At 45.0% G+C, this 25080-nt stretch overlaps 1 protein-coding gene across 1 annotated transcript in view; it reads right to left on the reverse strand.

The window, feature by feature from the left end:
* DNAAF8 (dynein axonemal assembly factor 8) overlaps positions 1-25080 on the reverse strand; it is a 152035-nt gene that overhangs the window by 92004 nt on the left and 34951 nt on the right. Inside the window, exons 11-13 of the mRNA XM_054043183.1 lie at positions 15792-15986; positions 13228-13383; positions 6017-6211 (exon numbers count right to left, since the gene is read on the reverse strand). Coding sequence (XP_053899158.1) covers positions 6017-6211; positions 13228-13383; positions 15792-15986 — 546 coding nt within the window. The remainder of the gene's footprint in view (positions 1-6016; positions 6212-13227; positions 13384-15791; positions 15987-25080) is intronic.

Below are 25080 nucleotides of genomic sequence, written 5' to 3' on the forward strand. Positions count from 1 at the left end.
TAATGCCCAGCTCAGATGCTTGATAATGAAGCCCTTGAAGATTTGGCATCAGGCTTAACAGAAGCTTCAGAGGAGGCCAGCACAGCCCTGAGGCACACACTGGGACCTGAGAGCTCCCAGATCCCACAGCCAACCAAGTCACGGTGCACCCAAGGTATCTCAGGTAACTGTCATATCCACACATGAAGGACACGGTATGTCCACACCAGTGGCGTATCTTGAAGCCAGTAGACTGTTTCTCAGACTGTGTGAAAAGAAGAGAGAAAGAGATAGCACAGGCAGCAGTAAAAGAATAATAAAACATCTGAAGATCTGTGAGGCGCTGAGCCCAGACCACATTACTTAATGCAATTTTTATTTATTTGTTTGACAGACAACAGTTAGAGGTAGCAGCTCTGCAGCCAAGAACCTAAAGAGAATCAGGTGAAGATGATGAAATGCTGATGTGACAGTAGCAGCAATTGTGCAAGGGAGCTCCTCCATCAGCGGTGATGGTAAAAGAGCGGCTAGTAAGAGGCAGGTGCTGTTCCCCCTTACCAGGGTAAGTGCATGGTGCTTGTTGGTAAGACAATATAAGGCATTAAAACTCTACAGCTATAGGATTTGTCAGTCACATGCTAAGAGCAGAGATTCAGGAGTGGGGAGATATTATAATGCATATATCTGGAGAAGAGAATGAACATCACCAGGGCCAGCTCCAGGGTTTTGGCCACCCCAAGCAGCCAAACAAAAAACAAAACAAAACAAGCTGCAATCGCAATCGCGATCTGCGGCGGCAATTCGGCGGAAGTGGCCGAATTGCCGCCGAACAGCTGGAATGGCCCCTCTCCGGAGTGGCCGCACCAAGCACTTGCTTGGTAAGCTGGTGCCTGGAGCCGGCCCTGAACATCACATCTATAAGGCATTGCAAAACTCTAATGGTTCTTGTCAACTGTGTCATACAAATGCTGTTATTCAAATATCCCATTAATATATTCTCTGGGAAAGAGCTTCTTAAATTTTAATCAGAGAACAGCCCCAGGAGGTCATTCTGCTGATGCAAGATAGTTCCCCATCATACATTTTCTTGTGCTTTCTCTAGTCTAGTTTTAAATGTCCCAAGGGATGGGGGCTTTTAACCTCTTCCCTTGGGAAACTAAAGCCTAATTGATCGAATTCAGAATGTTCAGACTGAGAAATTCCCAAGTGGCTCCCCATTCTTCATGATCTTTAGAGACTATGTTCCCATAACATGAAGCACACTCTGGTATCATCCACATTGGACTGATGTATTTTGTTACAGCTAGAAGTTTATACCTATTATTAAACCAAAATGATCACATCTTTGAAAACTCAGACTCTACTTTGGTCATTTGTATGTATGGGAGTAGATCTCTTATGAGGCAGGTTGTTCACCACAAATTCTGGAGGCAGGTTGTTTTCTAGGGGGCTGTATCCGTATATTAACAGAGTGTGGAAATATTACAGCAATGAATTTTGTATGCCTTCAGTCTTCATATAGCCACCAAGGGCTCTTGTTACCCCATATTGTGCTGTGTTGTTATTTTTTGGACAACACTCATCCTCAGCTTCAATGGAGTTACACCCAGGAGAATTTGGACTGGGCCCAAAACTCCAATTATGGTCAATGGGAGTCTTGCCTGAGTAAAAAGTAAGGAACTCAGGGTGGGCCCATTTATTAATCAGAACTATTATATGAAAAAGGAAAACAACCCTTCACTTGTTGGTGGAAGTCAGCTGGGAACTAGTTAATTTCCAGGGGTATGGCAGAGCCACTGGAGGGACTCCACCATGGGCAAGTGAGGCAGAGCCAGTGCTTCACAGCTGAGCAAGTCCTGATCCACCTCCCCATAGCTCCCATCCTCTCTTGGCATTTGCTCCAGATATAATCCACCTCCCTGATTCTCACTGCAGGCTGGGAACTAGCACAGACTGGGAGCCCAGGGTGGCTCTGTGCAGAGTGGCCAAGAAAAAGCAGGCAGGGAGCATGAGACTGCTTGCCCACTAGTGCTCAGAGCACTCCTGGAGGTACTAAGGAGGTAAGTCTTGTTCACTTGGAACTAAGGAACAGGAGAGGGGAAGGAGGTTATCAGGACAAATACACAGCATCCCAAGGGTTAATATAAAGATGCAGTTAGTTGTATTTTATATTAAAATGAAGCAATCCCCTTTTTGCTGACATAGAACACTAATTGCTAACCTCCACAAGGATTATGTCACTCCTAACCTAACCTGGGGTTTTAATGATCCCCTTGTGAAATTGCTCTGGATATCCAAAATGAAATACCACAGATCGATATAATGTATAGCATTAATAATGGAGAATTTCAAAGTAAGGCACCAAGGGCAAAGTGATCTATTTTGGGACTCAGAATCTGCTGAGAAACTACTGGACCAACTGACTGAAAACTAAATGTTGTCTCTCTCTCTCTCTCTCTGACAAAGAATCTGTATAAAGATTAATGCTACTGACTGGTTACCTGCTGTGCACAGAGCAAGGCTGGACTAAGACATCCTATTACATTTTTTACCCCATTTTCCTCTCTCCCCACTCCTGTCCACTTGATTATTTCATCAATCTTTTTGCGACTTGTCTTTTAGACTGTAAGGTCTATGGGGCAGAGCTCTGTATTTATTAACCATGGGTCCAATGCTCTGCACTATGGGGTGCCAATCTAGTTAGGACTCTGGGCCCCACTGTGATATCAGTGATAAATAATAATGACCACTGGTGCTACACCAGAGTTTTCAAGCTGACAGGCCTGATTAAAGCTAACACTGAATTTCACATGTAAAACCGATATGATGCAAGCTTTTAGTAACTCTGGGACAGATTGTGCCCTGGTGTCAATCAGTATGACTCCAGTATAGTCAATAGTACCAGTCCCCATCAGCTGAAAATCTGGCCGATTCTAGCTTGCTTAGAGAGATCAGAATTTTAACTGAAAGCTTCACGTTTTAAAAGTAGGTTGGCCTGGTTACAGGGCCGTGATGTGATGTGGCCTTCACGTAATTAAGGGAGTGATCCCCAGGAGGTGCTGAGCACCTGAAATTGAGGGGGAAATCTGGCCTTTTATCTGATTTAATTTCTTCTAAGCAGGCAAGGCTGAGATAGATCCCTCACACAGAAAATGGGTTTGCTGCCTGGCTGTTCCATTTCTAATAATTTATAATTCCCCTAATAAGGGACAGACATAAAAGCTCTGCCTGATTTAAATGAGGCCTTATTCTATGCCTTACAAATAAGCATCAGATTTATCTTGTACAAATATATTGGGTAACTTTCAAGTGCTTGCCAGTACTTGAAGCTATGTTGGCTGCACATCAATGAGAGAGAAGCTGCCTTTTCAGTTAAGGAGGTGAAACATCATATAGGCAAAACTGTTAGTGCCTACCTCTTCATTGTATTGATTGGTGATGGTTAACTATTAACCCCTGAATCTGATTAGAATTATATAAGAGGTATTGTACTACATCAGTTTCAAAGGAATCGGCTCAGTCATGAAACAACATTGCAGTGTCCACTGATTCCTGGGATTGTGTATCTGTGCTTATATTGACCTGGGAATTATGGGAAAACAACACAACTGACAGATGATGCTGATGCTACGAGAAGGCAATGAGTGGGACACACTCAGTAGATAGGGAGTCCTTGTGGCACCTTAGGGACACTAAAATTTATATGGAGTGATGCATCTGATGAAGTTGGTTTTAGCCCACGAAAGCTTATGCCCAAATAAATGTGTTAGTCTCTAAGGTGCCACAAGGACTCCTCATTGTTTTTGCTGATACAGACTAACATGACTACCACTCTGAAATCAGTAAATAGGGTAAACAGCCTGGGGAGCAGTGGCTAAATGCATTATATCCGGGAAGGAAGAAGAAGGTCCTTGCTAGACCTTCAGGAAAAAGACCATTGCCGCCAATGCAACCACCTGGCTGTTTACCAATCTGTAAGCATCATGGCTTCACCTCTCCACAGCATAGCATCCTCTGTGGGCCTGAGCAGAGCTGGGAGCCCCCTGGCACTCGGGAAATGCAGGCAGCCACATTCTGACTGACTGCTGCAGGGAAATGCTAGGAGAACAAGAGACTCAGCACATCTGTCCTGTAGCAACCATAATTTGTCCCAGAGAACTGTTTCCTTGAACGCAGCTGTGACCATTCACAATTAGATAGAACAGGCCAGTCCTATGTAATGTCCAAGGTCCCTCAAGGAACCAGACATGTCCATTAAACCAGAAACACATGAACTCTTCTAGCATTTCATTCATTTGAGTAGATATTATGGAAGACTTGTACATCCTAGCAGCAGTGAAAGGGTTAATCTTTATGTTCCCTATGGATCATTAGACATGCCCATGTTTGGAACGAGTTTAATGCCTTCCCAGGCTTAGTTTAGTCAGATACATTTCTAAGGGCTTGATCCTAAGTGCTGAGCTCTCGTAATCCTCACTGGCTGAAGGATAGGTTCATCAATGGCTATTAGCCAGGATGGACAGGGATGCAAACCCATGCTCTGAAGTGTCTCTAGCCTCTGTTTGCCAGATGCTGGGAATAGGTGTGTGACAGGTTCAGTCACAGAGACCCCCTTGGGACTGTCACCTGATGTGCTGAAATTACCACTGAGCCCGTTTTCCCTGCCAGCGTGGGGCTCCAAAACCCTGCCTTGTTAAGCCAGACACACTAGCCTGCTGCAACACAGACTCAGGGTCTGAGCCATGCCCCCAAAGTTGCAGACTTTAACCAAAAACAGCTCAGCAGGTTACCTCTCCAGCACCCAGACACCCAGCTCCCAGTGGGATCCAAACCCTAAATAAATCAGCTTTACTCTGTATAAAGCTTATAGAGGGTAAATTCGTAAATTGTCCGCCCTCTATAACACTGATAGAGAGACGTGCATAGCTGTTTGTTCCCCCAGGTATTAATCACTTATTCTGGGCTTCTTAATACAATCACTTTTGTTTATTAATTATAAAAAGTAGGATTTAAGTGGTTTCAAGTAATAACAGACAGAACAAAGTAAGTCACCAAGCAAAATAAAACAAAACACGCAAGTCTAAGCCTAATACATTAAGAAACTGATTACAGGTACTATCTCACCCTCAAAAATGTTCTAATAAGCTTCTTTCGCAGACTGGACTCCTTCCTAGTGTGGGCCCAATCCTATCCCCTGGTACAGTCCTTGTAGTTCCAGCAGACATCTCAGGTGGTAAGCAGGGGTTTTCTCATGACTGGCCTCCTTTTGTCCTGCTCCACCCCCATTATAGCTTTGGCACAAGGCGAGAATCTTTTGTCTCTCTGGGTCCCCACCCCTCCTTCTAAATGGAAAAGTACCAGATTTAAGATGGATTTCATTATCAGGTGACATGGTCACATGTCACTGTAAGAATCCTAGTCTCCATTCTTTCTGGGCTGGCCCACATGTACACAGGAAGGTTTGCAAGTAAACAGAGCCATTTACAGTTCATTGATTCTGAAGCACTCTTAATGGCTTCCACTTAATATGTTTACATCAGTAATACAAGTTTATATCTTATTCTCCTAACTCCAGACATAGAAATAATACATGCAAACAAATAGGATGAATACACTCAGTAGACTATAAGCTTTGTAATGATATCTTACAAGAGACCTTTGGCATAAAGCATATTCCAGTTACATCATATTCACATTCATAAGCGTATTTTCATAAAACATATGAAGTGCAATGTCACAAGGTGACAGGGGATGGATCACTTGATGATTACCTGTTCTGTTCATTCCCTCTGAAGCACCTGGCATTGGCCACTGTCAGAAGACAGGATACTGTGCTAGATGGACTATTGGTCTGACCCAGTATGGCTGTTCTTATGTTCTTTCTGCAATGGGAGTTATGAGTACTAAGTAGGGCTTAGGATCAGGCCCTTAACCCTTACCTAGACCATGGGAAAAGATTCCTAATGGATGAAGGCCAACACCTGTTACTGGCCCTAGTCATGGTAGAACACAGAAACACACAGTTCACAGACAGTACCTTAGGGTCAGGGTTAATAGCGGTGATGCAGTTGAGCCGTACAGCGGGAATCTCCGGAAGGAGTGGGTATAGCTGGTTCTGGAGGCGACTGGTCAGTTCTTTGCTCCACCAGATAACATTTGGAAGCCATGTATGGGAGAGGTACGTAGAGATCTGCTGGTAAAAAATGGATGTTCCTCGAAGAGCTTCCTTAGCCTACAAACAGTGACATTTGATTAAAGGCCCGGCCTTCAAGTTAACAGCGCACTGCAAGAAAGCAGCACATATTCTTTACAAGCAGGGCTGGCTCCAGGGTTTTGGCCGCCCCAAGCAGCCCCCCCCCCTCCCCAAAAAAGCCGCGATCGCGATCTGCGGCAGCAATTCGGCGGGAGGTCCTTGGCTCTGAGGTGGAGTGAGGGACCATCCGCCGAATTGCCGCCAAATGCCTGGACGTGCCGCCCCCTCCGGAGCAGCTGCCCCAAGCACCTGCTTGACAAGCTGGTGCCTGGAGCCGGCCCTGTTTACAAGAAGCTTTTTATACACATGTTGCATAACTGGAGGTAAATGGGAGATGGAGGAGAGACTTTACCACAGTTCCCAATGCGCACCAGCAGTTATACATCCAGCTTTGCCCCTGATACTAGGCTGGCTATCTTCTCCTCACCTGTCAAACCCACCAGCAGCACAACCCCTTCCCTATTTAATGATTAAACACTTGCCCAGTGTTCTCTCCAATTCAGCTTTCTACGCCCTACCCAGCTTTGCATATAAGTACAGTACGACTAAATAGGAGGCAGGCAAGTTGGGGACTAGCATGGAGGTGAGACCCTAAATTCATCATTAAGGTAGAGAGGGGGTTGCTAGCTCCAGTTGAAGGGGGATGAAAAGGGCACAGACAGGCACAGACAAGTTCTTCATCTGCTGAAGTGATATGGATGCCCAAAAGCCTGGGAGCCCTGTGTGATGGATAGTATGCCTCAGTTATTTTATACCTGGACTTTACAGCCAATTGAAGTTGTTAACGCCAATGCTGCTCTCCATAATAAAGCTTTATAGCTAAGCCAGCTAATAATTTCAGTAGTTCTGGCCAAGGGGCAATGCTATGAATCTCATCAGTGTTCTACAACCAAGGGTGACCAGTAACTTTCTTTTGGCCAGGGGGCATTCCACTTGTTCTGCAGCCCAGGGGATGACTGCATTATATAAATCTTTGTGAAGGTGCACTATTTTTAATTATAACCAGATTCTGCCTTTCTGAAGCTTGGGGTGAGGGGGAACTATTTTATTAAGGAGACCATAAATCAGTCTAATGCTGTATAATATTCACTTAAGAAACCTTTCACGGGGCTATTTTGCAGGTCTGAACAGTGGTATTCATTTGATTTTTTAATAAGATTTGTTATTAAAAACACTGAAATCCAATCTTCGTTCTACACTTTTGGGAAGTTACAGATCTCTTTAGTTTCCTCTCTAAACTTGTTGAGAACCAATTTGGAGGTACAACTAGGGGTGCCAGAGAGAAGACTTTTCCCAAACGGGGTCCAGCCAATAGGGTCCAGTTTGTAAATGATCAGGATTAATGGTTATGCAAAATATCTTCTCTCTAGCATCTGTTCAGGTACCTTCAAACAAAAGCATAAACTGTAAAGATCTCAGACTCAATCCTCAGCTCATTCAATGACAAAAACTCCATGGAAGTTATTTTCATGCACCACAAAATTGTTTAGTCTTTGCAAGCGTATAGAAAACAACCAGGTTGCTTTGTTTACTGGTAGCCTGCCTAACTGGAATCACCATTTAAATTCTTAAGAAGCATGTGTCATAAAAATCTGATTCCCATCAGACATGCCTCTAAATGCATCTTGTTTATCAGGATGCAAAGGTTACAAGAGATAAATGTATAATCATTTGTTTTGACAACTCCAGGACCCTGATCCATATAAGGAATGGGTAAACTTGTCTCGTTTCAATCACTTGTTCGGAAGGGGGACAGGAACTGGCATTCCAAAAGCTACCAAAGCTGATGACAGAGGTGGATAAATTTTGAAGATTTGCTTGATTTATAGAAATAGATTTAAAAACAAAAGATGCTGTCATAGTTGAGCAATCGAAAGGTTGACCTGCCCAAGACAGCAGTTCCTTCCTTGAGGAGCCTGTTGTTATATTTTTATTAAGAAACCATTAGACCTTGGGCTAGAGAAATAAAATCTGACAACAACAAAAGACATGCAGCTGCCAATGAAATGCCCAGTAAACAGAAAGCAGAAGACTCAGGGGATTGGAATGGAGAGTGTGTCCTTTCTAGGTTGGTAGTGCCTGAAAAAAACCATTAGCATCCAATGGCCTATGTGAAATGAATAGGACAGGTCAGTCCAGTTCACAGTGGCCAAATGTCCACCTCTGCAGTCTGAGCTAACTACTATTATTATTACAAGTGTGGCAGGGCACCATCCTCAAGCACAACCCTTTGTGGCACGGTGTGGTCTTGCAGGTCCTCTGCCTGCTTGGACTCTCTCTCTTGCAGTCTTGCAATTGCAATGATTTTCTCCCAGTCCGGACAACTTAAATCAAGATTCCTCCTCTGGGGGGCTGATTTATTATTTTTCATGGTACAAACTCTTTAGCCCCTCAAGTCTACCCTTCCTCTGGGAGCTGGCTGCTAAGACCAATAAGCCTCCTCACCTAAGTTCAGGAGTCCCACAGGCCTTCTCCCAGTGCCTATGTTAATAATTCAGTCCTTCCAACCCTGCACTGAGAAAGATCAGCAGCAGTGATCTTCCTCATGGGCCTGTGTCTCTGGGAGCACCTCTTCTTCTGAGCCTCTTCTCTCTAGGAACAACCCTCTCAACTGAGCTATGGCAGCCTATTATCAGGCCAGATGCTCATTAGTCAATTAGCTGCCAACCAGCCATCTAGGCAGTTAATTACTACAGGTTGGCCAAGATGGGCTTGTTCTCCTTAAAGAAGGCCTCCATAGTTAGATTGGGCCCTGACTCCTCTTAAAGGAGCAGCCAACTGGTGACTCAAAGACTACTGTCACCACCATAGCTGGCCTCCTTGTTGGCAGTCAAGCCAAGGCGACAAGTAGGGTGACCAGATGTCCTGATTTTATAGGGACAGTCCTGATTTTTGGATCTTTTTCTTATATAGGCTCCTATTACCCCCCCACCCCCGTCCCGATTTTTCACACTTGCTGTCTGGTCACCCTAGCGACAAGAAATGCAAGGCCCAATGGGACTGAATGTCCTGCTCAACCAATGAGTGGTCCCACCATGTCACGGGTGGGGAATATTAGTGGGCGGGCTGAGGGAAGTTAACACTTGCTCTGTGGACTGAAATAGGTCTTCAGCTTCCGGGACCAGGAATCCACTGCCTTTCAACACTACATTCATGAAACAATATTAAAAGAAAAAAACATCACAGTCCACTATGGCTAACTTGATGTGAATCAGATACTACTGCTATGGGCTCAACAGACCGATACATAGACAGTCAGACATTTTCTCTTTGGTAACATGGGGGCACTAAGTGTATCCAATAGTTTGCACAGCCAGTCATGTGTCTGTTCGCCATACTGCTGGAAAGGCATAACAAGTGGGGTTCTGCAGGGATCTGTTTTGGGACCGGCTCTGTTCAATATCTTCATTAACGACTTAGATATTGGCATAGAAAGTACGCTTATTAAGTTTGCAGATGATACCAAACTGGGAGGGATTGCAACTGCTTTGGAGGACAGGGTCATAATTCAAAATGATCTGGACAAATTGGAGAAATGGTCTGAGGTAATCAGGATGAAGTTTAATAAAGACAAATGCAAAGTGCTCCACTTAGGAAGGAAAAATCAGTTTCACACATACAGAATGGGAAGAGACTGTCTAGGAAGGAGTACGGCAGAAAGGGATCTAGGGGTTATAGTGGACCACAAGCTAAATATGAGTCAACAGTGTGATGCTCTTGCAAAAAAAGCAAATGTGCTTCTGGCATGTATTAACAGGTGTGTTGTGAGCAAGACAGGAGAAGTCATTCTTCCGCTCTACTCTGCGCTGTTAGGCCTCAACTGGAGTATTGTGTCCAATTCTGGGCACCGCATTTCAAGAAAGATGTGGAGAAATTGGAGAGGGTCCAGAGAAGAGCAACAAGAATGATTAAAAGTCTTAAGAACATGACCTATGAAGGAAGGCTGAAAGAATTGAGTTTGTTTAGTTTGAAAAAGAGAAGACTGAAAGGGGACATTATAGCAGTTTTCAGGTATCTAAAAGAGTGTCATAAGGAGGAGGGAGAAAACTTGTTCACCTTAGTCTCTAAGGATAGAACAAGAAGCAATGAGCTTAAACTGCAGCAAGGGAGGTTTAGGTTGGACATTAGGAAAAAGTTCCTAACTGTCAGGGTGGTTAAACACTGGAATAAATTGCCTAGGGAGGGTGTGGAATCTCCATCTCTGGAGATATTTAAGAGTAGGTTAGATAAATGTCTATCAGGGATGGTCTAGACAGTATTTGGTCCTGCCATGAGGGCAGGGGACTGGACTCGATGACCTCTCGAGGTCCCTTCCAGTCCTAGAATCTATGAATCTACTAATAAAAGAACTATGGATTACTCAAGCTAAGAACATTAAAATGTTGAGCTGTCCGGGTGCTAGACTTTAATTTTGACCATGACCTTGTGCATTCTTTTGCAGATGATCTAAAAAATGTAACAGCTCATATTGTCCTTGAATCTCACAACCAACAAAGTCATTTCCCTGGACAACAGAGTGACCATAAGATTTTGCACACCAAATTAAGCTAAGCCCCTGTGACTGATTGCCATTGTTTCCATAAGAAACAACTAGAACGAGGAATGTTAACTGCTGCAAGAGAGGAATATTGTTATCTCATGTTGCCAGGTAAGATGCTACACATTAGCACTGCAGCAAGAGACTAGAGCTGACAGTTTGAACAGTGAAATCTGCCAGCTTTCTCTCCAGCAATAGCTGAGGTTGATAAGGAGAACAATAAGAGAGGCAGCAGTGAGTTGCTTTTGTTTTCATTGTCTCCACTGCGGCTGACATTTTAAAAAGATTTTAGTGGTTCCCATCAGCTTACATCGCTGACAAGGGAACCAAGAGCCGCTGTACATGTGTCTGAAGAAAGCAGGAATAACAAAGGCAGTGTTGTAGGGAAGGCATATGTTGGAGCCTCTGTAACAAGAGGAAACCTCTAATGAGAGGAAACATCAGTGGCACACAGGCCCAGTTTAAGGAACACCGGCCAGCTGGCTCATGTGTTCACCGCTGTGTGTATTAGCTGAACTGGGTTCCAATGGCAGTGCATGCAAGCAGGGTGGTAGGATTGGTCAGTGATTTATTTCTGTGCCTGGAAGCTCTATGCAGCACATTCAGGCAATGTGAGATAAAAATCAACCCCCTTCCCTGACCTCACCAAATGTTCGAAGCAGCCTAAGCCTGGAGTTTGCAAAATACATTCAATTATATGCAGAGGTGAAAGTAAGATGGTACGGTCAGGTATGGCATACCGGCAAGAGCCTGTATGCCGTGCCGGACTGCACTGGCTTCCGCGGTGGGGATTTAAAGGGCTCTGGCGGGGAGCCCAGAGCCCTTTAAATCCCACCTGCAGCTTGGCGCCCGGGCTGGGGCCGGGATTTAAAGGGCTCGGAGCTCCCTGCCACTGTGGGGAGCCCAGAGCCCTTTAAATCTTGAGAGGCCCTATCTCTTCCGGTTGAGGCCATGCCTCTTCCGGATGAGTCCACGCACCCCTCAGGACTCCAGCAGTACCGGTAAGTCCTGTAAGTTACTTTCACCCCGATTATATGACACCAGATGGGACTTTTGAGTTTGCTCAGTGTTAACTAATTTCAACACTCTGATCAGCTCCGTGGCTGGGGTGAACACATAGTATCAAGGCAAGGGGATGTGGGGGGAAGGGGGTAAGTCTCTTTACCACCCAGTTGTTTGTGTTTTAAAGCATTTATCTTGGATCCACTGGACCTAAGGCGGAAATCATTGTGATACCCTTAGGCAGTTTAGCAGCTGCATCTCCTCACCCACCCGGCTGCTTTTCCCCACAATGTCCAGGCATCACCAGGAGGGTTGCTTATTGTCTCTTGTGCAGTGTTTTAATCATGACATTAGTTGTCAGTGTCAATCACATATCTGTGAAGCTTTGCAGCTACAGCTGTCACATTCCAGTCTAACTTTATGATACTTCATGGGGAATTTAGTCTTCCCTGCTCACAGGCAGCCAGTTCCTCAGCTGTGGATGAGGAGCACTCACTCCATCTGAGCAGCGGAATGGCCACATTTGCACCCCCTCTCCTTTGATCCAGAGGTTGTGATGTGCCAGGCTGGATCTCCGGTGCAAGTTAGAACAGTGTGAGGGCTGCTCATGGTCATTCTGGCAGCCAGGGATTTCCAGGATCCAGCCATGGCCCCTTTTCCCTGGCTGCATCAGCAGCCACTAAGTGGGGTTGCGCAGAAGCTGTGACTGTGGCTCTGTGTCACTCAAGCACCCCCTGTGACTGAGGAATCTGCCACTGGCTAGCTACACCATCTTTATGGCTGCTTTGTGCCACCAGAGAGCCGCCAGTCCTCCCCTACCAAGGGTCAGTGCCTCAGCAGTGATATACAGAATGTTCATTCAAACATGTGGCCTTCAGGAGATAGGAGACACCATGGAAACGTGTGTTTCCCAAATGTTCTTGGTACATCATTCAGTAAGAAAATGGTTAAGAGGACTAGATTACCACCTAATATTGAACTAACCAGGAACAGAAGCCAGAATTTAACAGCAAGACAATATGCCCTCTTAAGCAACATTTTCACATAGTAAAAATACAACCACAAAACCATCCTTCAGGTCAAACAAGCTTTCCATCTTTGACTGCTGGATAAAGATTTCTACACTGGGTATTGACAGCCACTGGAGATATATTGGCCAGCTAATGTGCAGCAAACAGACAAAAGGTCATTGATGTATGGGGATGGATTCTGAGTTGCAGATTTCAAACTCGGCACAGGTGAGAAGAGCAGAGTGAGTAGAATAGAGTGGCTGTAAGTCACCTGTCTGCTCCCACAATCCTGAGCTGGCAGCCCCTTGAGTGATTTAGAGCAGCCTACGGACTGTTCTAAACTACGCTGGCTCCCAGGGGTCTCAGCTAGAGTTCGGATATTCAAATCTGGCTCTTAATAAATATTCATTTCTGGATAATGGACATGTCAAAGTGTTGCCACTCACTTTATGCTTCCGGATCTTGGTGCTGTTCTGTGCCGGAGATTCGTCTGCTGGAATTAGGCAAGCGTAGAGTGCCAGCCCATCCTCTCGCCAGACCTGCTGCAGACCCAACACCTGAAATGGGGCTTTGAGCCCACCTTTCACTTTCGAGGGAGGTACCTGTAAATTCATTTGAACAGATGCTTTCACGTTACACACAGCTGCATGATGGCCTTTTCGGAAAGGGAGTGACAATAGCCCTTCATCTCACTCAGCTGCTTTTGAGTGGAGACAGCTTGTACCTAGCTTGACAAATGGAATAGCTAAGGTTTAGCTAGCAGTAACTTTATAAAGGCCAAATTAAATAGGAATAGTAGATGGTGGTAGATCATGGAATTTATTTTCCCAGGAAGGACCCCCGTAACCTGCAAGCTCTGCACTCAGTCAGCTATGCAAGAGCAAGAGAGACGTGCTGCTTGTATTAGCTCCCTAGCCTAGCAAGAAATGAGAACAGAGAGTCCCTTACTTAGCCCACAGCAGCACTGTATGCTGCCTTTATTAATGATAACGAGATCAATACAATCTCTGCTCAAAATCAATGCTAAGTGATTATGCCATTATAAGGAGCTAGCACAAGGTTCTTTAATAAGCCTTCATATTCCCCAGTAATGATCAGTAATAGTCACAAATGCATCAGTCACTTTCCTGTTTTACTTAGAGCAAGGCTGTTTTTTTTTAAACAGATTATATTTTTTGTTGCAGAGGGAAATATTCTATTTTTTAACGTACAGATTTAATCTGAAATGAGAAGGACATAAAACCAGCCTGATAATGAACACCAGGTATCAAGAATATCAGTTTATTTCCAGAGACAGAGCTCTGGATTCATAAACCCCTTATTGGCCGAGGCAAGAGCGGTAAGGCTCATAAAATCCTGCTGAAGTATGATGAATTTCAGCACATGGATTGCAGTGAGAGACCTTGCTATTCACGGTGGGAAGGAGACAAAAAGGAGCCCTGACAGGGACATAATAACATAAGAACAGCCATACTGGGTGAGACCAATGGTCTGTCTAGCCCTGTGTCCTGTCCGCTGACAATAGCCAATGCCAGGTGCTTCAGTGAATGAATAGAACAGGGGCAATTATCAAGAGATCTATCCCCTTTCACCCAGCCCCTGTTTCTGGCAGGCAGAGGTTTAGGAACACCCAGAACATGGGGTTCCATCCCTGACCATCTTGGCTAATAGCCATTGATGGACCTGTCCTCCTTGAACTTATCCAATTATTTTTTTAACCCAGTTATGCTTTTGGTCTTCACAACATCACCTGGCAATGAGTTCCACAGGTTGACTGTGCATTGTGTGAAGAAATACTTCCTTTTGTTTTAAAACTTCTGCCTATTGATTTCATTGGGTGACCCCTAGTTCTTGTGTTATGTGAAGGGGTAAATAACACTTCCTTATTCACTTTCTCCACAGCAGTCATGATTTTATAGACCTCTATCACATCCCCCCTTATTCGTCTCTTTTCCAAGCTGAACAGTCCCAGGTTTTTAATCTCTCCTTGTATGGAAGCTGTTCCATATCCTTAATCATTTTTGTTGCCCTTCTGTGTATCTTTTCCAATTCTCATGAATCTTTTTTTTTGAGACAGGGTGACCAGAACTGGATGCAGTATTCAAAGTGTGGGAGTACCATGGATTTATATAGTGGCATTATGATATTTACTGTCTTATTGTCTATCCCCTTCCTAATGGTTATTAACATTCTGGAAAATGGAAAACACCAGGAAAGAGAGACAGCAGCAAGAGGAGGAAGCGGCAGCAGGAGACCTGAGAGCTTGGGCGTGGGGGAGAGGAGAGAGAAGGGAGACGCAATGGGAAAAAGACAGGGAGAGCAGCCACAGAAGGGAGTGGCAGCCTGGGCAAGGCCAGAGTCACTGACTTGGATCATGTACCATATGAGATGAAAAAAACAGTCAACTTTTGAATTATGAGGCTCTAATTCCATCTCTGGGCCCTGGTGACTTCACAAGCCGCTTACTTTATGTTCCCAGGGTTTATGCCATTGCTGGGATCTCTAGATGGATTTATAGACCCTGCTGCTTATTCCATGTGTAACATAAAGCTATTCCAAGTGACAGAAATGCCTTTAAAAATACACTCTCAATACAGAGCGTGGCCACATTTCCAACCCCCTGCGTGGAGTAGTTGCATCACTGGGAATAGCACTGCCCCTGCCTCCACCAAGGGAATTTCTGTAGCAGTCAGCTACTGGGGATTTTTTAAATGTGGAGGGCCAACATTTCAGTGTTCCTCCGATTTTCATTTTTGTTCCTGTTACATGCTCTTTGCAAACTCAGGGACTGATCCAGCTCCCACTGACTTCAATGGGAGTCTCTCCAATCACTTCAAGTTGAGCTGGATTGGGGCATGATTTTACCTTGTTTGGGTCAGCCATTGTCTGTGGTGTTAGAGGAAGGAGAAGTGTTAAGAGGATGATACATTTTTGCCCCCACCTTGATATTTTTCTGGTTGACAAAATGTGGGGAGCCCGATTCTGTAGCATTTCACACTGTGTAACTCACCAGGGAGAGAAGCCAGGTAACAAGAGCCTGGTAGATGCTGGCTGCTGTCAAGACAGTGTCTGGGAAGCGTCCACTGTGCTGACCACATGTGGCTACCTGTCCACAACTGGCAAGCCAAATCGTCATGAGAAGCTTCTCACCGTTAACGCTGTCTGCACTAGGCAATGTGTTAATTGCTGGCAAATAAGACACTTCCTGTTGAAGGAGAGTGGGAACATTAAACTAATTTGTATTATGAGGCCTGAAACAGAAAACTATATTCATGTTGATCAATACAACTGGCTGAATGCTACCATCAGAGGTGGCGGTAATAAATCTATAGGGACATGCATGTTTACAGCTTCACTTTTACATTTTATCCAAGAGACAGCACCTCTAGCAACCTAACGCCTCCTAGCTCCATGCTGGGGCATTGATTCTATACTGACTCAGAGTCCCTAGCGCCACTTCCTGTAGTATGCTGGGCTTTCCTTAGAGCTCTCTCATCCATGTCTGGAGTAGGCCTAACACTGCTTAGCCTGTGGAAGCTAATGAGATCAGCCAGAGGTAGTATGACTGGAGTCATTCAGTATTCATCATCAATGTTAAGTGTTAATTACTTATCAGGGAAATGCCCTTGAATCAAGCCTGATAAGAGTGATAGAGCTTGTATTACTGTCTGCTCTGCCTAACAAATCTCACTGATCTATCATGTACATTTAAGTGAACTTTCATCTCATCGCCTTGATTGTAACTGAGCACTGGTATTTTGTCAATTAGGGGAAGAATCCCTCCCCCACCCTTTTTTTTTTCAAATGCAATTCTCACACTTTTGCATTGGCCATTACCAGTTTTCCGGTAACATGCATTCAGTATGCTCTGAAACACTGCATCACTTAATTCCTTGCGACCTAACTAAAACACACAGGTAACTTTTAAACTGTCTACACTGCAACGTGTGGTGAACTTTACAGTGCAAGCTGAGCACACAATCGCAATGGCACTGTGCATTTTCATCCCCAGCTCTCTGGGCTTTGTGTCAGAGCTGGTTATCAATCCCATCAGGCTGAAGCTTAGTGGATACAAGTTTGTTGGCCAAGATGAACAATGCATTTCCAAGAAAATGGCTCTAACTGGTAAACGATGCTGTTTGTAGATAGTTCTTGGAAAGGAGAGTTGGCCTTTTTGTAAATTTCCTTTCAACAAGTCCATATATTGGATTGGTCAAACAGCTCTTGTTGCTCTAATATTGGCAGGTCCTGTTGAGATTTTTAGATGGTTGGATGTTATTGGGGGGGGATGGGGGCAGAATGGTTCACTGGTATACAGATCTGAGACCTTTCACCCCTAAGTAGACGGCTGGACTCCACTCTGGATTGGTAACAAATGAAAGTAGATACCAACTAATGGCTGTTAGGTAAATCCAGTGTATCCAGGGGTATAACACCATGATCACTTCTGGTACTCTCAGCACAATGCGAACTCACCTCTCGGTCCTTCTGGGGGTCTCTCCCAGTCAGGTGTGAGGCCCATTAGAGGAGGACTTTGTATAGCTGTATCTTTTATGTGGCTAAACAGAAGCTTTTGGACTCCAGGGCTCTCAATCCAGCATTAAATTCACACTAATGTTATGTAAAGAGGAAGCTAAATGTCAGATCCCGTTGTGATACAGTCTTAACAGTGTTAAACAGAGTTCATAGCAGTGAGGACTAAATTAGCGTGTACTCCACATTGAAGAGGAGGAAGAGGAGGAAGGTGGCTTCCTGATTAAAGAAATGAAGATGTATCCTTTATTTGTAGGGGTTGTGGATGGAAGAGGTCTTATTCCATACTGGCTGGAGGATTCATAAAACAGTTGTTTGCAGCCAAGTCTAAATTTATCTTTCTATGTCATCCTCCCTGCAGCCTGGATCATGGGGATTTAACAGGCAATCCCTGATGAGTGGCAAATTACCGACTGCAGAAATTGTCTGCCAAATGATGCATCAGCTGTACATTTGTAAATGTGAACTGATTTCTAGGTACTTTAGCAGCCTTGGCTAATTCCTCTAATGAAGTCTCTATTCTCTCCATGTTGAAATGGCTCCAGCCTTGCATGACCCTTTACGGTATGCAGTATTCATGCACAGAAAAAGGCAAGTGTGCAGAAGGCATTGCCATGTGTCTGTTTTCATAAGCCTGGAAACTGGATAGAGCTGTGCTTTAACCAGATAGGAAATGCAGTTGTTCCCCTTAGCAATCATGTTCATCTCTCCAATGAAATGCAGCTAACATTCTTTCATGGCTTCCTAAATTCTAGTGGTGGATGAAGACATATCAGAAATGTCAAGTGTTCGTTCTTTCCCATTCTTTGGGGAAAGGAAAAAATGATGGCAATACCATCTGTTAGTCAATTTCAAACTCCACATTAAATTGTGGAATAAATCCTGCAATCAGCCAGAGAACTGCTTTATCACTGCAGAATGGAAGCAATGGATAAGAATGAGAAATTGTCTGAATTTCCTGTATTAAACTGGCAGAACATAGTGTAATTAGGATGGCAACATTTAATAACGAAAAGAATAGTAAGATTGACATTAATGGTCTGAATGGTCTTTCTGTTAATGCACTTTAGCACTAGACTCATACTCGATAACAGGAGTGGTTTTCTGAATATTAACCATGCTGAGGTTACTGAGCTGAGAAATATGACTGTGTCAGGATGGTACGGAGATTTTCTGACCTGAACCATGCTTTAGATTGTTGAAACGGATGAGGTATAAACCTCCAAAGTAGATAATTCTAAAGCATTGCCAAAATAAGACTGCAGGAATGCAAGGATCTGAGAAACAAAAGCTTTATTTTCTGCTATCGTCCCTTTTACACAGCTCTCCAATTTGGTCCAGGCATTGCATATTGTGTTAGGTTGTTTAAATTGAAAGCAGACATTTCTTTGCTAGGAATAGCTTCATTTCTCTAAGATTATTCTCAGGCTCTAGCTTGAAGGAGATCATCTCTCCTGATTGGGAAATATGATAAGATTTGGAATCTGTGGGCTGTGGGAGCCTGAGAGGGCTAATGCCTGCCTGTGTCTATGCAGGTGCAGTAGAAGGGGAAAAGTCATATTGGAGTCAGCTCATTGTCAGCAATTATTGCCCTGTGAAGGTGCAGGTGGGATCTTGCTGTTGCACACAGCCATGCTCAGCACAGGACCCAGAGCAGGGGGGGAATGGTTTTATACGAGCTTCATGTTCCCCCAGTTATGGGGCCACGAGGGGCTGGGTCAACCCAGGTGCAATATACAGCAGCCTCCTCAGGGCTGCTATAACCCTAAGGGCTGATACACAAGCTGGGAATAGTTGGAGCATAGCAGTGCTCCATACACGTCCTTCTCCCGCTGGCCACTTCCTTGATATCCCCCCATGCTGGGGCTATGAAGGGGTGTGGTGTAGAGCCAGCTACACCGGCTCTATCCCACTTGAGGACTCACTCACCCCAGGGGAATCCTCAACTGCCCAGGCAGAGCAGTTTAATGGCTTCTTTGTGTCACCAAAGCAATGCAAAGAGACCAAGTCAGAGCCAAGGATCTGGCACAAAGTGTGCACTGGCACATATACACTGCTTGTGCCATTGGCTGTATACCTTGGCAACAGGGGTGTGGCTACAGGGTAAACGGATTTTGTTGGCCCCGAATTCAGCACACACTTCCTCTGCTATCTGCAGTAAACAAGATAGCTCCATTGCACTAAGCAATTGTTCCTGAGGACAGCAACCACATGCAGAGCCCCACTGCGTGTTACCTGGCCTGACCAGTGGTATCCTGTGCTGTCAGAAACCCTCCTTGCTGGATGCTGTTGATATGTGCCACTGCCCTTGCTGTGCTGTCTGTCTGATGTGTTGCCAGGATCTGGCTCAGCATGGGCTCTCGACACCATTTCTGGAAGCAAGAGTCCTGTTGGCCACTCCTGAGTTACTGGTTTTGAGAGACTTCTCACCCTCTGCCAGGATATTTCTAGTTGGACTCTGAGATGTTATGAATGGGTCGGAAGGACCGGCAGGGACTATTGATCAGCGAACCTCAAACAACATCTCCCAAATGTTCTGATGCTCTTCGGAATGATTTCCAAACCACGAGGATACAAAACCAGCCTGGGAAATCTCAGTGTATTTCCCGCTTTCAGCTGCTGTGAGAGTCCTCACTCTGATTGTTCTTCCATGCCCGCTGATCTGACGCAAAAGGGCCTCACTTAACACATCTTATCTTGAACATCTTTAGGTGAAAATTCCCATTTTTCAGGATCTTGCGCCCAACTAACACATAACGGGGCCTGATTCTTGTCTCCCTTACATGGGAGTAAATCAGGAGGAACTCCATCAAAGTCAATGCCGTCATGATGGTATAAACCAGTAGAAGTGGGAATAGAAGCAGGCCATTTGATTTAGTTTAATTTCTAGAATACAAGATGGAGAGCTCCTTTCCTGGGATAGTTATTTATTCTTCATATTACATTAGCACTGGAGAGGCCGAGCAGGGATCACAGCCCATTGTGCTGTGTGTTACACAAATGTGAAGCAAAAAGAGAGTCCTTGCCCAAGGAGCTTACAATCTTGGTTAGTGACAAGACACAATAAGTGGCTGAAACAAACAAACAGGTCAAATGACTTTGCCAACCATAAAGACCAGCCTCACCGCTTCCTTCCCTAAGACTGACACAACTTAATGATCTTTATCTCTTTGAAAATAAACAAACATGTATGGAAGAGATTTCTCTGCCCAACACACATTCTAGTGGGTGCACTAGAGGGCTTTACTCTGGGAGAGGTGATACAGTGATCTGAGCAGAGGACTGGGAACCAGGTACTCGGGTCCTAATCCTGGCTCTAAGACTGATTCCTTCTGTACACCACTTAACCTCTCTCCCTCCATCTCTCCACCTTTAAAATGGGGATAACACTCCTGACTTAGCTACCTGAGAGGAGGATTAAATAGCTAATGTCTATAAAGCACTCTGAAGATGGACAGCACAATATTAAGGAAAAAACACTGACATTTCGTCTCTTTCCTTCCTTTATACATTCCAGAAACAGAACTATTTCAAATCCACTATCGGCTGGGCAGCCTAAATAACACCTGGCTCCTTATAGTGCTTTGCATCTGAAGTTCTCAATGCACTATTCAAGCAAGGTCAGTAGCATCATCATTCCTATTTTACAGATGGGGAAACTGAGGCACAGACTGGGGAAATGACATGCCTAAGGTCACCCAGCAGGCCAGTGGCATAGCTTGGGATAAAACCCCTGTCTCCTGAGACCCAGTCGAGTGCCCTATTCAGTAGGCCCCACTGAAGCATATACTGAAGCATATACTGTCTTTAAATACTTCTCTTCTTCCATTTCAAACATGGCATCAGGTCAACACTATACGCAACTTGAAATACACCCTCAACCCTGGGTATATTCCAATATTTGTAGCTTTCACAATCACATTTTCCTGTTGAGTATATATATAGATCCTTCTCTTGTTGCTCTGTGAGAGACTCACACAAACGAAGGGGGAGAGTGACTGACTATACGATCTACTCACATGGCTCCCATAACTGGATACCTGAGCAGTTCACAATCTTTAATGTCTTTATCCTTGCAACACACCTGTGAGAAAGGGGAGGGCTATCCTCCCCATTGGACAGATGAGGAATTGAGTCTTGCTCAAGGTCACTCAGGGAGTCTGTGGCGGAGCAGGGTGAACCTGGCTCTCTAGAGAGGGAAACGGGGAAACTAAAGGGCTGTCAAATGCACAAAGTAAACACAGGTGAAAAAAAAGAAAGGACATTTTCCCCTTGATCTCTGTAGTCATAGGACCAGCTCCTCTCATGCAGTAAGGCCATGAAGCAGGGGCACCTGCCTTTGGGAGGATCACCCTTGTGCAGAGTCTGAGGCTCCCACAGCACCTCCCATCCCGCTGCAGAAAGGGGGCATGGTCAAGATCCCCTGCGCTGCACTGTTTTGACCACTTGGGCTGTTAGCAGCAATGCTGTAACTTATGCTGAAGTCCCAGCCCTGCACACAGCCAGCTCCAGGATTGGGGAGAGCAAAGGGGAGCTGGCCCATTACCTAGTTATGCGACACTTGTAGTGATGAAAGTAAAACATTTGCACAGAGGGGTCTGATTTTTAAGCTGACGGTATCCTTGCAAGAAAGACCAAGCCTGCTGTGAAGGGCGGGGCATTAAAAATGGAATGAGACGGTGTGGCCGTGGTACACACAGCCCTCCCTGTACCATTCACAGAGGGCTAGCTGGGTAAATGGGCCACCTTTAAAATTATGCTCCTCCAAGACAAAACAGGCTCAATTTGGAACGGTGTGGAACACTGCTGTGTGGTGTTAAGTGCCCTCAACTCCCACTGGTTTCACTGGGAGCTGAGGGCACTCAGCACTTTGCCAGAACAAGCCTTCTCTTGTTTTCAGCTGCAAGGGCCAATCTGTTGTATTGATTTTTCCAATGTGTCTTGACTTACTTAGGCTGTAAGCTCTTCAGGGTGGGGGAACATGACTTATCTCTGCACCTGATTTATATATGAAGATACACTTACCTCATAGAACTGGAAGGGACCCTGAAAGGTCATCAAGTCCAGCCCCCTGCCTTCACTAGCAGGACCAATTACTGATTTTTGCCTCAGATCCCTAAGTGGCCCCCTCAAGGATTGAACTCACAACCCTGGGTTTAGCAGGCCAATGCTCAAACCACAGCTATCCCTCCTCCCTCTGAGCCCCAGAGGTGCTGAGCACCTGTAATCACCAGTGACTTCTGAGGGAGTTGCTGGTGCTCACCGTGCAGTCTTACACAGCTATACTTTTTTAATAATCGTAATTGCAGGATTTTTCCACTTTGAAACCTCAATTAGACCATTTGAAATTCCTACAAACAGTGTTGCTGTTGCATATAGGACTTCTCTAGTTGAAATGATGATTTGTATTATGGTAGCACCTAGCGGTCCCAATCAAGATCACCACTGTACAAAAACCATAGCCCATACTGCTTCCCAGTATCAAAAAAGAAGTCACTGCAAAAGATCAGCTCCCAGTTCTGAGCAGAGAATCAGGAGATCTGAGTTCTATTTTGATCTCAGTGAAGCAAGAGGTCCTTCTCAGTGGAAGGTGATAGATTTTGGCCCATAGGTAACACATACTTCTGTAGTTTGTCAAAGAGCAACTGCCTTATGCAGACATAATTTCCTCCTCATCTGCCCCCTTGTAGATGGGAGATAGGGGTTATCTAATTAACGTTTTGCTTTATTGCCTGCTCTTCAAATCTATCTTGACAGTTCTGCTAATGTGAACGGAAAAGTATTTAGGGACCTCTACTGGCAGCAAGCTCTGTGTGTATACAATTCTGGAAACTATATTCATTTCACTTATACTAACCTTTCCCTTAAGCAAAAGCAACAAATGTTTCCATCTGTCAAGATCCGCCATAAGTATATTCAATAATGGACCAAAACTCATTTTAATCACTCCCAAGATGGGCCAAGGAATATAAAGGACTAAATATTTCATATCTTTCTAAGGCCATTTCAAATTCCAATTAGAGAAAATGGGACTGAAAACAACCACAGTCCTGGAAAGACATCAGATTTCACTCACTTCATGTCATGGCTGGAAAGTGGTATAGATAAAGCCAGGGGCTCCTGCAAAGGCATTCAGCTGGGCAAGGCTCAAGATTCAGAGGGTTTCTGCCCAGCCTGTTGAGAGCTAAAAATCACTAAGGGCTAGTCTACACTAGCAACGTTAAAGCGCTGCCACAGAGGAGCTTTATTGTGGCTTGTGTAGTCACTGCAGAGCGCTGGGAGAGTTCTAAAAAACCCACCTCCACGAGGGGCATAGCCGCGCTCCCAGCGCTGGTGCACTGTCTATACTGCCGCTTTACAGCAGTGAAACTTGCTGCACTCGGGGGAGGGAGGGGGATGTTCACACCCCTGAGCGAGAAAGTTGCAGCGCTGTAAAGTGCCAGTGTAGACAAGCTCTAAGAGACTGACCTACAGAGGTCACAGCAGAGAGGCAGGTGGCAGCAGAAGGTAACTGATGGGCGGCCAGCGAAAGTGGCAAGCAGTTGGCTGGCAGGGTGGCCAGGCAACAAGGAACCACATCTGGCCAGGTAGCTAGTGGAGAGGAACCATGGCTGATGGGGTAGCCAGCCAGAGCACGTGCTCAGATGGTGGAGCAAGTAAGGTTCCTTGGGTGGGAGGTGAACTCACACAGATGCACCTCTGAACCCTGGGTCCTCACTGACCAAGGACAACCACTGTGAGTGGGGTATGATGAGGGAGAAGATGGGGACACAGTAAAGGAGCTTTTGGTTGTAGAACTCAGGAACATAAGGCAGAATACTCTGCCCCATGCACACTGGGGTGGGTGTCCTGCTCAGTTTTATGATTATGAATCCTGCTTGTGGCATTTTCCCTAATTAATGTTGGGTGACTTCCCTCCTTTCATTAAAAGTTTATTTTCTACACTCAGGCTCTGTGCTTGCGAATGGGAAGTATTGCCTCTCAGAGGCGCCCAAGGATGGTGTATAATTTTCCCAGGTTACTGGGTGGGAATTTGAGCCAGTTCTGTGTTGTATTGTTGAAAAGGAATCCCTAGATATTGAACCTGGTTGCTGCCAGCTCCACCTGGCAGAAGGGTTATATTAAGATAAAGAAATTAAGGGCTGACAATCAGGCACAGTTTCCTAATGGTGAGAACAAGCTGACCTTGCATAGTCTCCCAAGCAGTGGGGCTCTCACCCTTCTTTAAGTCACCTAACATAACACTGGAGAAGGTACTGTAGGGAGTACCCAGAATTGTCAGCTGTGCACATGTAACTGGCTGTTGCTTTGAATGTGGAAAACTGGAGACAGAGAAAGAATAGTGCAGTGAGTCAGGTTGCTTGCCTGGGTCTAGGGAGAACTAGATTCAGTTCCTGCTCCACTTCAGATTTCCTATACGACCGCAGAAAAGTCATTTTGTCTCTGTGCCTCAGTTTCCCATCTATGAAATGGGAATACAGAACTTCCTCACCTCGCCTGGGTGTCATGAGGGGGAATTTGTTAAAGATTGTGTAGTGCTCAAATACCATGGCAATGGGCACCATAAATGTATAGTAGATTCCGCTTAATAGCAATGTTGATATTAGCAGCTTCTGCGTAATGGCAACATATTGCTGGGAACCAATCCCGTCCCATTCACAGCAGGATTAATGGGATTTGGATATTGGCAAAAGGCATGCCACTTATTAGCAACTTCTTTTTTTGGAACAAAGGCCCCAGCTGTAGGCAGGTTTGCAAGGCTGCAG

The sequence above is a fragment of the Malaclemys terrapin genome, chromosome 10, assembly GCF_027887155.1.
Source record: "Malaclemys terrapin pileata isolate rMalTer1 chromosome 10, rMalTer1.hap1, whole genome shotgun sequence".
Classification (NCBI taxonomy): Eukaryota; Metazoa; Chordata; order Testudines; family Emydidae; genus Malaclemys; species Malaclemys terrapin.